Source organism: Egretta garzetta, unplaced genomic scaffold (assembly GCF_000687185.1).
Source record: "Egretta garzetta isolate BGI_Z169 unplaced genomic scaffold, ASM68718v1 scaffold96, whole genome shotgun sequence".
In the NCBI taxonomy this organism is placed as follows: domain Eukaryota; kingdom Metazoa; phylum Chordata; class Aves; order Pelecaniformes; family Ardeidae; genus Egretta; species Egretta garzetta.
The window spans coordinates 552162-568409 of record NW_009259965.1 but is presented as its reverse complement, the minus strand read 5'-3'; the positions used below and the strand labels follow the sequence as shown (position 1 = coordinate 568409).

The 16248-nt window shown below is 42.1% G+C and overlaps 1 protein-coding gene across 4 annotated transcripts in view; it reads right to left on the bottom strand.

Annotated features, from left to right (window-relative positions):
• Positions 1-15939, bottom strand: part of NOD1 (nucleotide binding oligomerization domain containing 1) — a 26896-nt gene extending 10957 nt beyond the window's left edge. For 2 of the 4 annotated variants that reach the window (XM_009640170.2, XM_035895720.1), the window contains exons 1-5: positions 15826-15939; positions 8066-8404; positions 6188-6362; positions 3121-4924; positions 1007-1092 (exon numbers count right to left, since the gene is read on the bottom strand). In XM_009640170.2, the coding sequence (XP_009638465.1) occupies positions 1007-1092; positions 3121-4924; positions 6188-6362; positions 8066-8281 (2281 nt within the window). In that variant the 5' untranslated portion in view covers positions 8282-8404; positions 15826-15939. Of the gene's footprint in view, positions 1-1006; positions 1093-3120; positions 4925-6187; positions 6363-8065; positions 8405-15281; positions 15348-15825 lie in introns of those variants that run through there. The other 2 variants (XM_035895719.1, XM_035895721.1) reach the window with 2 other exon arrangements.
• Positions 15940-16248: the final 309 nt, after the last annotated feature.

The following is a 16248-nucleotide window of genomic DNA, read 5'->3' as shown; positions in this document are numbered from 1 at the left end:
TAATATTTACAACCTGAATGTTTTATAATGCATAGCATCCATCTTTTTTTGTATGGCTTTGTACACATTCACAGTTGCTTTTACAATATTTCTGCTTTGATATACAATTCATATGGTGAAGGGCTAGATATAAAATACAAGGAGATCAGACTTTAAATCATGGGAAAATATTGATATGATTTTTTTAATAAACAGTCTCGCCAAGCAAACAAAGCTTCCCTTTATTCCTGTGTTAGTACAGAAATAATATTGCCAGAACAGAAGTCAGGTAACACCAAAAGAACATCTTTTCGGTCTTTTAAAAGTCATAAAATCCCCTTGCAAATATTACTGAAGATCAGATACCTGAGCAGATGTACTTACATTAGGGCACTGGATGAAGGAGGTGATTCTTGGTATTCATGTTCACTTCCCAAAAAGTAATTTTTATGTAGCTACTTAACCAAGAGCAGGAAGTCAGAGCTAACATGCCTTCCAGCTTCAACTTGATTAAGAACTAATTAAGGTCTTAAAGAAATTGGTATCATGGACATGACATTTGAAACTGTGTGTTTCTGATACTATTCTGCACCAAGCTGTATCTGCTTTGCATAGTTGAAATAAATCAGCTTACAGCAGAGAAAACAGGAGGCTCTAGCTATAAAGCGCACACTCTCTTGCTCGTGCTCTCTCTCCCCCTGCTCCACAGCTAGCAGAAAGCTTTAGGTATAAAACTACAGTGCCCACACAGTTCAGTAACCTGACAGTGGCCTGCACTGTGTTATAGAAGTGTTTGATGTCACTGCCCTGTGAGGCAGGGCAATGGGTGAGGAAGCTGTGGTTCTTTTACCAGTGGACTGTTACAGGACAGCAGCTGAATCATTCCTGACACAAAATGCTACTTTGCTTGTGTTCAGTAAATGAGGTAAGTGTGCTTTCCACCCCACCTTTGCTGTGTCAGTACTGTCAGCATTGCAGTTTTATTTTCTAGTATCAGTATCTAGTATTTTGTTCCCAATGGGTACATACCCCAAGAAAGTCACTATTTGATACTTGGAGAGCTCTTCATACAAGATCCTTACTCCGTGATCTGTGACTTGATTTACACTGAGCCTGGAATGAAGGGAAAGAAAATAAAGTTTGCATTGGTACAGATTACAAGTGTTCATCACCCGTGAGTTAACGAATTACTGGAGGTCTATGCGTTTTCCTCTGATATTTTAACAGGTCTTTATGCCACATATTGAAATCCATTAAGGGAAATGTGAGCTCAGTTTCATACAGCTCACTTCAAAAACAACAGAAAACAAAAAGCCCCAAATCTCCAAGGTAATGATCTGGAAGCTGTCCATAGAACTGAAAACAATAAAATGTTGTAAGTCAGAAACCAGGCACAAACACCTCATCCTCCTCCCGTGCTTACTGCGATTGCAGGAAGAAATTCTGCTTGACACCCTAGCAAAGCAAGCTTTTCAAACTACTCTTCTTGCAACCTTCTCTCTTGAGTACCTAGTGAAAGCCAGGCATCTTGAAAGTCACAACACATTCGGGCCCCACTGAATAAAGGCTGTGAAAAGCCCTGGCCAGGAAACAGAACTGCAGTCCCATGGGTGTGCTAGATGTTTCTAATTTAATTGTCTCAGCTAGACACAAAACAAATCAATGTCAGTCATTCACAGAATAAAAATACTTCTTTCCACAGTTGCTTGGGGGTTTGTTTTGTTTTGGTTTGGTTTTTAATTTCTCAAGCTTTTTCTCCTTGCCTAAATGTACAGGTTCCCATGAAGCATTCCAGTTCTGATGAATCACATTTTCAGGGTAAAGCTGTCCCCATGAAACCATTTTGATCAGCTGTAGTTTCTACACAAACTCTGAAGCTAAACACTCACTGCTGAGAGTCCCTTATCACCAACAGCCTCCCTGGCTTCTGCCAGTTAGTAACTTGGTTACTTTGGAATGCACTAGAACACAGGAGAAATCAGAGAAATCAGGTTTCTACAGATAAGAACAGCCTGCTTCTTTGAAAGGGATGGTTAAGCTGTTAGAAACAACATTTTCTGACCTGCAGGACCTGGTCATTAGAAATCAAAGTCCTAACATCAGAAGAGCCATAAAGACAAAAAGGCAACCTAACAGACTAGTTTGGTGCTGGGGATAGTGTGAAGATCACACTGTGTATGGCATGATCATATGATAGGGACAAAGAATGAAAGTCTGTCCTTTTCTTGTTTTGTCTTACACACTTATGCATTTTTCCCCCAAGTTTCCTTATTGATTTCTCTTGGGAGGTCAGCTGATTTCCAACTAACTAGAAAAAACAAGTGCCACTTGCTTTGATTTAGTCCTAGAGGAAAACAAGGCAGGGCACAGACAACCAGGAGGAATAAATCCATTTTTTAAAAGAAATTCTCATGAGGCTGAAGGAGCTTTAAAAAAAGATATATTTGAAGTTCCTGGTTTTCTGCACCTAAATGTTTGGACAAACAAGGTATACCTACATGGCACTATCTCAGAGGACTGGAGGTGGAGCAATCTGGCCTGTGATGTTAGAGGTGGAGTTAGTACTCCCTGATCACATCAAGGCACACCCTCCCCCTCCACATCACCTCAGGGAAACACCGCATCTAAAGACTTCAACTACATCCTTTCATGGAATATTACATGTTAGCTTTTGTTCCGTGAAAGCCAGACATACTGGCAGGATGTAAAAGCAAGAAATTCAGAGCTTTTAGTCAAGGGTTATTGTGAATAGTAGATACTCTGTTACCCTGTATGACCAAGGGCAGATAGGCTCAGGCAATCTTCAGATAATGGAGGAATCACTTCTGTTTCCTTTCTTTTCCCTTAAGCACCTTCTACCACAAAAATCCTCTTCCGAGACAAAACAGTTTGAGACAGAGCTAACTAAACCTGAAGGTTCAAGGAGTCCTGGCTTCTAAGGATTTATCACCTTTTAAATTTGGGTTTCCAAATCCACAACTTGTCCCTGCTCTTGTGACTAGCTGAAAGAAAGATCTGAAACTAATTTCCAGTAGCAGTAAGAATCCTCATCTTTGTCCATTTCCAATATCAATTCTACCAGCCCAGCAGTTTGTGGAATAAACCAAGGACAATGAAGGACCTGCTTGCACAGACTCCTACCTGATCACCGCAAGCTTGCTGAAACAAGGTAGCAGCTGTTTTACTCCATAGTCATTGATGTTGTTGTTGTCCAAATCCAGAGCCAGGCGCTTTTGAAAGTGATGCAAAACAAAGGAAATAGCACTGCAGTCAGCAGAGTAGGCATTGCAGTACGTGAGCTTGATGTAATTGGCACGCATGTGTTTGGCAGCCAACTTCCCCACTTTCTCGCTCTGAGTCTCATAAAGGCACCTCAGCATCCAAACAAAATTGGGCTGGACCTGGAGCTGATTGTAGTTTGGAAGCCTGGACCGAGTTACGCCTTTCAGGTGGGATTTCATGCTCTGCCCAAGGTATGTGATGAGTGTCTTTCTCTTCCTCTTAATGACTGCAGGCAAAACTAAATGTCTGAAGAGCTTCTGCTTGGATCTAGAAAGCAGGCCACAAAGAAACAGGTTGGTAAAATGGAAGTGTTCATTATTTTGAAAAGGATCCTTCCCTGATAGTTGTTTCTTCAACCAAGGAATACGAAGGCAAGTAGGCTGGGCAGTCTCAGCAGAAGAACATTCATCGAAAAACTTAAGTAACTCCTTGGAACCCACTTTCTCTTCCATAACCAGGAACAAAGCTGTGAAAAAAGACTGAAGGGTTAAGTGCAAGAACTCGTAAGTGGACTGACTGTCACAGCCACTGTAAACTTTAGCTGTCCTGAGAAAGCCCAATTGCAAATCTTCTTCAGAGATGTTCGCTGATGAGACCTCCTCCTGCTCGAATATGAAGAAAGAGTTCTCCATCCCTTTGTATGCCATTTTACCCAAAGCTAGAAGAGTTTCCTTTCTTGATTTGAATATCTCTGCCTGGCTCCTGGTGTTGTTCTTCAGCAAACTTGTTTTCAGAGATCGGTTGAGATGGACTTCAACCATGAGCAGAAATACATCTGTCAATGTAACAGAACAGTCTGGAAGCTCGTGGCTGTCAAACATGGAATGGAAGTGTTCATAGCATTTAAAGATAATCCAACAAAATAAAGGCACTGAACACAAACTGCAAAGATTGGGGTTAGCTTCCAACTGGTTCAATACCAGTGTTCGTTGCCCCTCATCTTTGAAAAACGTGGAAGTGTATTCCTTCAGATTATTGCTGGAGAAACCACGGAGCAACACTTTCTTTCTAATGATGTTTCTTTGGATCTCAGTTCCTGTCCTCGCTGTAAGAATTTTCTTGGATCCCTTAAGAAGCTTTCCTCTGAGAAGGCTTACCAGCAGCACCAGGGGGTGGATGGGTTCATTGGGTGAACACATCTCAGGAACACTACTGAGATCAAAGTTGGAATAGATCTCATCAAAGCCATCAAATGTGAAAAGGACTGTATGAGGGAATTGCAAGATGTGATGGAACACCTCGGTGGGGTCCTGGTCTGGGTAGCAATTATGTTTGAAGATTAGGTCTTTCAAACATATAGCTTCATCTTCCTTAAAGCAACTAAACATCCTACATCGGAAATGGAAGAAAAATTTGGCCCCTATGTCCAATTCTTTTCTGGCCCAAAGGCTTTGTATCTTTTGCAGCAAGATGGATTTTCCAATTCCTGCATCACCATAGACATAAATAGTCTCTCCATCTTCATTAATTAGCCCAACTGCATCATCAAAAAGGTCTTCTAATTGACACACTTTGCCTAGACTCTCATTGGTAAAACTGACCAGCTCCATAATACTGTTAGAGTAGATTTCTTCAAGCAGCATCTCTTCCCTCTGAGCATATGACATAACAAACTTGGAGTCCCGTCCCAGTTCATATCTGAGTTTCTGGCAATACCTGCTAACTAAAAAGACAGTGTACCATTATTAAAAAGTCTATTACTAAAAAGCCTATGTATACAACGACCCACCACTTCGGGAGGGGGTAATAAACTAAAAAAACCTCTTATGTAAAATTGTTTTTTTGGCTGATTACTTCTATTTATTTGTGTTGCCATCATCACTCTCCTGGGAAATTCAGATGCTAATGAAAGAGGTAATGTGTGAGCCACCATTTCCTGAAAGGCACTACTGACACTGCATTGCTTTAAGCGGCTGCTATCTTTCAGCTGAGACTCAAAGCCAAGGCCCTGAACTTTTGCTAAAGGCTATTTTACTCTCTGGAAAGGTAGGGATTGGTGGCCACTGATTAGCTTTGGCATCTGCCTTTTCACTATATTTATATTCTACCTGCAATTTTCTATCAGGTAGGTGGTTATTCTTTCCCAACTTGGTTGGTAATTTTTATTATTGTAAATAGAAGGCATGTGTTTTAGAAACTGGGTGCCAGGCACCTCAAAACATTTTTTTAAGGTGACCAAAAAAAAAAAAAAGTAAGTGTCAGTTATTGTGCAATGTTGGCATGTGTTTTTGTTGCAATAGAAACTTTGCTTCAGATGGGGCTAAGTAATTCTTGTATTTATATGGTATGAAAAAACCTCTCAAGAGGAAAACACTTGTTTCTGCAATACTTCAACTCTGACTTTTGGTATAACTCATCATTTAGGGTCATAGAATAATTCAGATTGGAAAGGACTTCAGAAGGTCTCTAGCCCAACCTCCTTCTTGGAACAGGGTCATTTATGAGATCAGATGAGGTTACTCAGGGCTTTATCTAGTTGGATCTTGAAAACCTCCAAGTATGGAGACTGCACAGCCTCTCTGGGCAACCTGCCTCATTGCTTGACTGTCCTCATCATGAAATACTGGCTATTCCATTGCCAAAACATCACAGTGTTGCTAATAAATTGTAGCAGAGGCCTAGAAAATACTACTGCTGGCACAAGGTGGTTATGCCATTATGCTACATATCCACAAACAAAGGCAGAAAGGGCTTGACGTTAGCAAACCAGGATGTAATATATCAACATGACTCTTGTTATACAGTGTGCCTTTTAATTATCTGGCTACCACTGCTAGCAAGCACAACACACGCACATTTATTTTCCCTGGCTGTGCCTGCCTGGACTCCCACATCATTACTCCCACATTACTTCCACATCACCTGGTTAGAGCTTCCTACATAGCAGGGTCATTCTAAGGGAAGGGATATAGATGCATGACCTTACCTGGATCTGTATTTACCACAGGTTTATTACAAATATTCTCTGAAGGCTCGTAACCTATTTCATCCAGCCAAGGCTGAAGTTCATAGTAAGCATCAGTGACTTTCTGCAGGACATGGATGAAATATTCTGAGACTTCTTCTCCCTTGCTCTGAACCAAGTCTAGAATTTTGCGAACCTGAAAAAACACGATGTGAAAGATCACTGATGCACAGCATTTTATCACAGTTACACTTGTAGACTGCTTTCGGATCCTTTTTGGACTGGAACAGGGCACCAAAATCAAAACCGGTGCTTCCAAAAACTTGAATTCAAAATCTAGCTCTGAATTTGAACCATCACAAAATTGACTTTGTATTTGGATGTTGCAAGGAAGTTGGCTCTGCAAGTTAAGGTCTGAATTTGTAGTTAAAATAAAAAAGAAAGGGGTGGTTTCTCAGTGCCCTAAATTCCCCCTCTGGTTTGTAAACATTCCAGTCACGTTTAGACTGACCTCATGATCCAGCCAGATCCAGAGCGGGGTATGCAGAATCTTTCTCTGGATCTTAATGCAGATCCAAAAACCTACAACTCTTCCCTTTAACACAGCAACTCAATTCTGCAGGTGCTCTGTACAATGGACTCGTTGCCTACGACTGTTACTAAAACTAATGGCTACCAGGCAGTGGCCAGAGCAGTTCAGGGCTAAGCGTCACCTCTAAAGGCAAGGCAGAATCTGATCTCTGTGCAACCACTACAGGGCAACCCTAGTACAAAACTCTCTGCAGGACAGAACAATCATTTGGAGGCCCATTTTGAATGTCTGAATCCTCTTCTTGCTGGAAATGAATGAAGAATCCAGTTCTAAACCAGGCAAAGGTTTCTGGAGACTGTGGTCTCTTGTAAGCTTAAAGCAGGGTGAGGTACATACAGCACAGCAAAAGCATGGTATTTTTTGACAATTTGTATGCTCTAAAAAGCAATTTTATGCCTTCCAGAGAAGCTCCCACAGAGTCCACTTCACTTGCCATTGTGGCCTGCTCTCTGTCTCTGCTTAGAGTCTTGATGCACTGCCTCCCCCTCAGCTTTGTTATAACAATCGTGTATATTATGCTGAACAATAAGAAATGGAAATGATCATACAGCGTGCATTTATTCAGCACAGAGTAAGCCCTGTGTTAGCATTTCAACTTGCCAGCAAGAATTACCATTTTATGAAAATCTGCACTGTTAGTGAAGTCCAAGGTCTCGATCAGGAGTCTGTTTTAAGTCATAATGGAAAGAGCAACTGTGTACTTGTGATAATTTTCTCCTATCAAAAGACCAGGAAATAATTTTTGCTACTGATGTCCAGAGGGGAATCAAAACTCCAAATGTGTCAGGATATAGGAATTTTCCATACAAACATTTACAATATACATAGCTCTTTGAAGAGAAGAGAAGGTGTGCACATGGACAACACACAATCATTAACTTCTACAATAATATTTCATTTCTGTCTCTCCTCCTCTAAAGCAGGATGATCTGTCCCACAGCATCCTGAAGTAGATTTTCTTTGCAATACTCTGCACAGTAATGAAGACTTGCGTGTAGCAAGCTGAACTCTAACAGCCACTGTGGTCATTGCCTTATCAGAGGGCAAAGCTGCAGCTGGGGAGACAGAACAGTAATTATCACCCTGCTTGTCCTTACAGCTGCCAAGAGGCGTTACAAGCAGTGCCAGCCATGCTGGAGAGAGATGTGCTGGAGACACTTGTCCAGAAGGAACGGGGTGTGGAAACTCAAAAATATCAAGGACTAGAAAAGCCATTAGACATAAAATTGCCAGCTAAACCCATAAAACCCCACAGTAAATGGTAAGCAACAAAAAGCTTATGCTGGCTAGTGAAATAAAAAGAATACCTTATCTGCTTGAGTTGGAAATTGGACAACAATCTCTGCGTCTTCAGTGGAGAAGTAGTCATTCTTAATCAAGTTGTCAATCAAACATTGTGTGTTTCGGATTCTACTGACCAGAAGTTCTCGGTATACCTTCAACAAGGCAATGAAGGATGGAGGACTTGCTCCTGGAGGTTTTTTCACAGAAGTCTCCAAGTTAGTAGAAAGTTGGCCTTCCATAGTTGAGATAGCAAGAAGGTGCTCCGCCTAGCCTCATCTTTGACAAATTGTCCATTTGCAGTGAGAAATCACCTTGGAGTTAACTTTGGGGAAACAGGTAATCTCTCCTCCACATTACCAAGCCTGTAAAAAGTAATTGTATAGAACCTCAATTTAAAACCTTATCCTATGCAGATACATCCTCAAGAATACTTTCAACCTCTGCGTAATATCATGGCCAACTTCATTAAGAAAAATTTCTAATTTCTTCCTCAGGTACTTCCAGTTATTTGTTCTGGTTTTGGAAAAAAATTACCTACTGCAGGCAGTCTCCCCTCTAATATCTACTTTACTGTAGCTTGCCTCAAACACCACCTCTGGCATCTGCTTTATTAACTGCCTGTTCTTAGTGCATAATTAATGTTTTTTATTAGCTTTTCATGTTTCAATAGACAAAGCAGGGCATCTGTCCAAACATATCTGGACAAGGAAATAAATGGAATAAAATGATCTTTCATAGCAATTAATTTTGTAGGAGTTAATTTATAGTAGCAATTCACTTTGCTTTTTCTTCGTTACAACAGACCCTGTATAAAGTGTTGCCAGTATGATAACTGTTCCTGTAAGCCAGGCCTTGTGAACTCTGAGACAGTTTTAGCTAAACTAGGAAAAAGCATTTAGCTTCAGGGCACCAGGCTTGGGAGGCAGTAGGGAGACTGTGGGAAAACCACTGATCAGATGTTTCTGTTAAGATAGCCAAGAGTAAAATGATGCTAAGAGTGAAAATGCTGCTGTAGATTTCAGAGCTAATACACCACTTAAGGGCACACAGCACTTCACACCTCCTAAAGTGACTGGTTCAGACTGCATGTAAAACAGCAAAAGTAGCATTGCATTGGTTTAATTTGGTTAATCTTATCAAATTCAGGTGAGTAACCATAAAAGTTAAAAAGACAGTTTTTCAAAATTTGAAAAATAAGTTACAGAAAGGACTGAACTAAGTAATTGTAAATATACAAGATCCCATCTCTAGTGGTTCACACAAAAAATCTGGACCTCTCCTTGAGCAGGAATTGCACAGAACAACTGAATCCACAGATTCTTTCCCCATATGATGAACTAGGCCTGGAAGACAGCATGAAAATTCACATTCATTACTGCGTTGGGCATCCTACCCACCTCCATCTTCATAAAAGCAAGAGATTGCACACAATGCACCTTGTAATGAAGACACCAATTTAAAGCCTGTGCAAACACTTAGGCTTGAATGCCTGACCTCAGCCCCCATATGTACACCTAGAAACATAATATGATCATGAACTCAGCACAGGCTCAGGAAACTCTCTCATTGCTAAAGAGATGCCGTTTAGAAACCATACTCTTTAGCATGAATGTTCTCTCCCTGTCTACAAATACATATGCTGTGTACTCCCTAGATCACTATACCAGCTCTTGGGAGCTCTTTTTAGATGGCCATTTATTCTTTCTTCTATTAATTTTATTCTTTCATTTATTCTTCATTCTATTTATTTTTCTTTACAAGGCATAAAGCAGTACGAATCAGGATCAGACTGCTCTCTATTGTATTACTAAAGGTTTGGGGTTTTTTTTAATTGCATTTAATATACCATATAGCAGGCATGAAGTTACATTGTAATTACAATTCACCAGTAAGTTCATTTAAGTACTATTTAGGTAGGAACCTTGCACATATGCTTTCCCACGCAAAAAGCAGGTTTTTTGCAAGATCTCAACTGAACCACCTCCACATTGACAATGAGAATTTGCATGATTAACACAAATTACTGGCACCCTCCAGTAACAGGTAAAACGTACTGTTGCTTCAGCAGGTCAAGGGATATTTGGAAGAATGTTCTTAAATTCTGATCAGTCATATTAATAAGAACAAAACACAAAGCCCTTCTTCAGTAATTCTGTAAAGGTGCCAGCTCTGCTGCTACAAAATTGTCACAATTTCCCAAGATGTTTACAGTGCCAGCTTTCCAAGTTTCCAAATGCTCCCCAGCACTCCCCTGACAAGCTGTAACTGAGCCCTGCCAGCTCACAGATCCTTCTAGGTGACCTGCTACTGGAACAAACTCATTTCTGTGGGTTTTCCACGCAGTCTGCATCAGTGTAGCTCCTCCTGCTTGACACTGGGGAAAGACACAGTTTATACTACTGCATTTTAGTGATACTACCTATCCACACTTACAATCACAGGACAAACCAGCTTAGCTTCTCTGATTTCAGGAGACCAGTATGTCCTAACTTATTACGAGTTGAGCCCTCCAAAGGCTGAGACCAGGCAAATTCTATAAATCCCCAGCGCAACAGTTTTGGACCACAGCCAACTCCAAAACTCTTTCAACCAAAGGGAATGTAACCAAGTGATCTGACTTTCTTACCACATGAGTTAGTGACTGCATCTACTCAGACAAATCAACCTTTCATTACACCATTCACATGACCCACCAGATGAAGTGGCTGATTTCTGAGTCACTCAGTTTCCTAGAAGCCACACTGGCACATCTCTTTGTTCAAGAAAGCTCATTCCATAAATGAACTCTATCATGAAGACCAAACAATGTTGAAAACATTATTTACTCTAAAGCTTTTGCAAGCTTTTAGTTAAAGAGATGGAGTCACCTTAAAACACATGCAATAAAAATATTAACCCTTTTCTTTCAATATACTGCATCTACCCAACATTCCCCACTTTCTTTGGTTATTCCAGGGTCTCATTATCCTAATGCATTTTCTTTCTTCCTACTTTGTGAGAAGAACTGAGACAAACATCCAGGAAACCATAATAATGAACCAAAGTGCTGTCATGTGTACAAAGCAAACAGAAGTATTTTCTTCACTCTTTCAGATCCATCTACAAACAGGATTAAGAAAAGAAAGAAGAAATACAGCAAAAGGACAAGAACGTGGAAAACATGGAAAGATCATAAGGTCTCAAAGGTGCTTGCCCTGCATCTGACTAAGTCCAAGTCAGTACAGAACCTGGTTGCTACTAGAAGGGGTGTGCATACGTATGCTGCAGGAGAGAGCCCATTCCCTTTCACACAGGGTGATCTGCAAGAGAGTGGAAAAACAAGAGAGCAATCAAAAAAGAATATAAAGTGAGGCTAAGCATCAGGGGAGAAAAGGAGAAAGAGCAAAAATGCCAAGCAGGGAAGTCAGAGCTGGCAATGTGAATTCCGTGCACGATGACGTACTCAGTGATATTTTCTGTGGCAATATTAACTTTAAGGCAGAAAAATCACAGCACAGTTCTGGAGACAACAGTAATTTTCATCAGTCTCTTTTAATAAGAACAACCCAGAAATTTCCACCACCCATAGACTAAGAAAATGTCACATCAGATGAGCGGCTGAACACCTTAAACAGTGCTGAAAGACTTCCTGCCAAATGTAGTTAAGAGCAAGGCAGGTATATGCATGTTTGTAGCCAAGTGTATCGGCTGTATGAAGAAACTTCAGGTCATACTTAGACTACAGTAAACACAAAAACTTTCCACAGTAGCAGTTCTAGGCTCAACAGCACCTAAAAGTCCTGATCAGCATGAGACCATGCTTGTTCTCTTAGAGAAACACACTGTCCATGTGTTTCTGTTTTGCTGCGGGGGCAGGGTTGTTGGATTGAGGTTTTTTCATTGTTTTTTAAACACGAGGCCATGAGGTCTACAACTTATCTGCAAGCCCATCACCTCTCTTTCTGGAAGGAGTCCCAGCTTCCACAGTGCTTTAACATTAGTCTTTTCAGCGAGGGACCACAGGGTTACAAAGTGGTAAGTCTCTTTTTACAAGAATCTGTTAGTTTTACAATGCTAGGTTACACATCTGGTATGTTTAAAGGTACATCCTCATGCAGCTTATAAATATGCGTTGAAAGCATTTGCTTGCTAGAGTGCGTATAGTGCTCTCTGCCGTATCTTGGGCATTCCAGATGCTGGAGTCAGTTCCAGTGCAATTCTTCTGACTGATGTGGCATCAGTCCGAGGGACGCTGGTAGAAAAGACTGAGACATACATTAATGTGAGACACCTCAGTGCACTGACCAAGGTCTAAAAACATCCACTGTTGAGAAATACTGTCTCAATTCTGGAACTGTTCCATTTTTGAAAGGGCTAATGAATAAAATAATTTTCCCGAAATCCACCTTGAGGCTCTTACAATCCTTTGCAAAACATCACTAAGTTATGATAAAGAGAGATCACCTGTTCTAATAGCAACAGTCTGTGAACACATCTATTTAGAGAAATGAACATTAACACTGAGGTTTATGCATAGAAAGGTATGTACATGGGGAGAAAAGGAAAGATTTTTCAAGCCTAAAACAGCAGAACACCTAAGGAGGAATGGAGAGAGACGAGAGAGATGATACCTGGGTGAAGCAGGAATCTAGTATGGGGAGACAATGGGAGAGATGCTTATGGGGAAAAACTTCCTATCTGGGAACAGAATGGCCTTCTTGTTCCTGGGAGGAAAAATGAAATAAAAACATTTACTCAAGATGGTGCCAATGATGTTGAAAAAGAAATTCAGTTAGCCATTTTGAGGACAGCAACTTTGGTCAGGTGAAGAAGCCAGAAGACAGAGTACCAGGAATTAAAAAGAACCAGAGAGCAGAGTGCTCACCCATCAATTGTAAAGGCGAAGAAGAGACAGAAGGCAGGGCCTTGGCCAAATGAAGTGTCAACGGGGATTGAAGGGATGTGAGAAGCAACAGCAAGTCTGGCAAGAGATGTATATCATAAGCCTGCATAACTGAGAATAACAAAGAGGAAGCACGATGGGCATCAGGCCAGGGGTAAGGAGGGAAATGAAAAAGGGAAATGAAATTTGTCATAGTAAGAGGTACGGTAAAAGTATCGGTGCTTACAGCAAGGTTTTGTCTAATCAGTGCCAAAAAGCTGCAGTGGCGCTGATGGCCTTGGCATGAAGGCACTGGCACTTTTATTTAGCAGTTCTTCTGACTTCCCTCTATTCTCAGCATTGTGCAAGCATATATACATTTATATCTTTCCTGGCCCTGCCCTTCTCACATCCTCTTTTCACTAAGGTCTCCTTACTCTTCTTCTAACAGAATTTCTATGCCTGTTCAACTTCCAGTGCTACAAGTCCTCTGGCAGTGAAGAACACTAGTTTATCGGTAGCGTTAGCATTTATCACAACAAGGTCTTACTAAATATAAGTGCTGTCTATAAAGGGGCTGAAGGATCTTAGAGAACAGTTAAAAAAAATTTGGGGTAAACTAGGGAATTCACTTGTCATTGTGCTGGCTCCCCCCAAGGAGATTGTGTAGGATGAAGTAGTAAAGGCAATACAAGGAGCAAATTAATTAACAACTATCCCTTAAAGCAGCTGATTTAAGACCAATCTAGAATATTTCTGAAGAGCCAAAAACTCAGTCAACACTACTTCTTCTGTAGTCTTGCTATTCTGACAAAAACTGTTCCTCTAAATTGCCTGTGAAAAAAAGCCCTGTGCCACATACCTACCAGCAGCCAGTAGCTGGAATATCTTCAGGATTTTCACAGCCAAGTAGTAGCCAGCTCTGGCAGGACATCAGTGAAGCGCACACACAAGGCTCAGTGCCAGCCCAGGGCTAGTGGAGTCCCTGTTGGTATAGCCTTCTGACTGTAGCATTAAAAATGCAACTACTCTAAGAGAGGCGGCTATATGAAAATAGTGCCCCATTTCACATGAAAATCTGTACCCTTTGTGTCTCCAAGTCAGATCTGTTTCCTGAGAGAAGCTATTTTACAGTGCCAGCCACTCAACTGCAGAGTCATTACAGCAAGAGAACTGGAGGCTTCGAGATGCTTTTTCATTAATAATGGTAACCTAGACTCAGGCCAGCCAAAACTCAAATGTTTGCTATCACCAGGAGAGACAGGAAAGAGACTGATTTTCCGCGTCCTATGTCATGTGTGCCACAGTGGCCAGTTTTTGACTATAACAAATGAGTAAGGCAGAATGTATTTCCACACAGCAGCTCTCACACAGCAGCTCTCACCTTTAAAAGAACCTCAACTGTTTTACACAGTTCAAGAACAGTAAAAAATGTATAAAGATTAGAAGCAAATGGGCCCATATACTACATAAAAGTCTGCATGTTTTAATAAGAAGCGATGCAATGTATTTCCCAGAGGTAAGGAAAAAATAGCCTCTTATTTTTATAGCACAACTGCTGCGTTAGTAGAGCTTGTACAGAGTCCCTGTACTGATCTTAAATGATAATCTGTATCTATGAGTTAAAACACAGTCATCATGCCCCAGTTTACAATCTCTGTGTAACCAACATTATCGATATGTCAATAAGTACCCTGGGAGCCATACGTTAACATCACAACTAGTGTAAGTCCATTACAGCTCATGTGATTTTGCATTGCTCGAGGGTCACAGACATCAGCACCTTTCAGTGACTCCCCCCCCCCATGAACGTGGCACAAGCTTTTGTAGCCATCCCTAGTTGTTTGAAGAGCAACAGATAGAAAAGAACACAGAAGAAATTCTTTCTGCCTCCACCTGGTAAACCAACAAGCTTTTGTTTAAAAGGCACAGGCTTTTACAGAAATATTCTTATGCCTCAGAGGTTCTGCTGCTGCGTTTCTTAACAGCTTACTTTTAAAGAAACATAACTTTACACACAGTGTTTGGATTAGTTAAGAAGTCCCTGTCAGAAAGATTTTATGTGGCTTCCTGATAACTCCTTTCTGGTGGAAAAAGTTCAATACATAAGAAGTAACCACTAGCAAAGAAATTTTCCTCCATTGGAGAAGTCTTGGGGATTTTTTTCAAGAGATGGAGGAGAGGAACAATTTACTGGTGTATCTAAAAAGCGGAACTGCTCTTCTACTATTATTTACTATTTTCACATTCAACCTGCTGTGAATTCTACAATTAAAGCTGCAATCGGTGGAATCGCACATTCGCAGCTCTCTGAATTCTATCTCCCAAGCTTTGTTCTGGTCGTTAACAGCAAACCTAAGTAGCTACAGCCGCTTTACCTGCCGAAGGCCACCGCTCAGTTGTGCCTGCGCATCCACCGATCCAGCAAAACGGGGTCCTGGGTGGGGACTGCCTGGGTATCAATGCGGGACAGCGTTAACTGCTGGTGCCAGCAACAGCCCGGCGTGGAGGAAGGCCACCGTCCCGCCACGCCACGGCCTCCCCACGGCCACGGGGCACCAGCTCTGCCCAGGCAAACCGCTCCCGCCTCCCCCCTTTCGCGTCCAGTGAGCAAAGCACCCGGGCCTAAACTTCTCCCGCCTGAGTCAGCGCACAGATATGGGATCTTCAGTCAGGTTTACGTCAAGTAAATGGTTTTGGTTTTTTGTTTTTGTTTTTTTTTTTTTTTTTTTTTTTTTTTTTTTTTACTGTTTTATCCGTGGCCGACGGGAAAGGCGAGGAGGGCGCGGGCTCCGCGGCAGGTTAAGCGGTGCCTTCCAACCCGCCGCCTCCCGCCCGGCTGCGGGGCGCTCCCTCCCACCTCCTCCGCCCCTCAGGACCCCGCCACCCTTTCCCCAACGGCCTTCAAGAAAATTACGTCACCGGCCATCATCTGTAACAAGATTTAATCCTGGTAGCGTCGCTGTGTTTTGTATGAAGGCGCCGTTCCCCTCGCCGAGGAGCTGCGGGGGCACTGCTGCCGGTCCCGGCCGGCGGGCTGACCCCGCTCCTGGCTCTCTGCCTGACCCCGCCCGTCACACGGGGACCTCCTCCCCGGAAGCGGTTTCGTGAAGAAACACGAAAAACTCCCAAAATTTTCAACTGGGGGGCGCGAGAAGTTGACCAAGAGGCAGACGCCAGCGGGGGCGCAGCCCTTCCCCTCCCGCCTCGTAGCCTTTCCCGCCCTAACAGAGAAACTTGGATTTACAAAAAGCAGAAACGTGGGTTTACACCCTCATGCCCCCTCCCGGCGCCAGCCGCTGACCAACTGCCTAACGCCCCCATTCCCGCCTGCCCGGAGCCCCC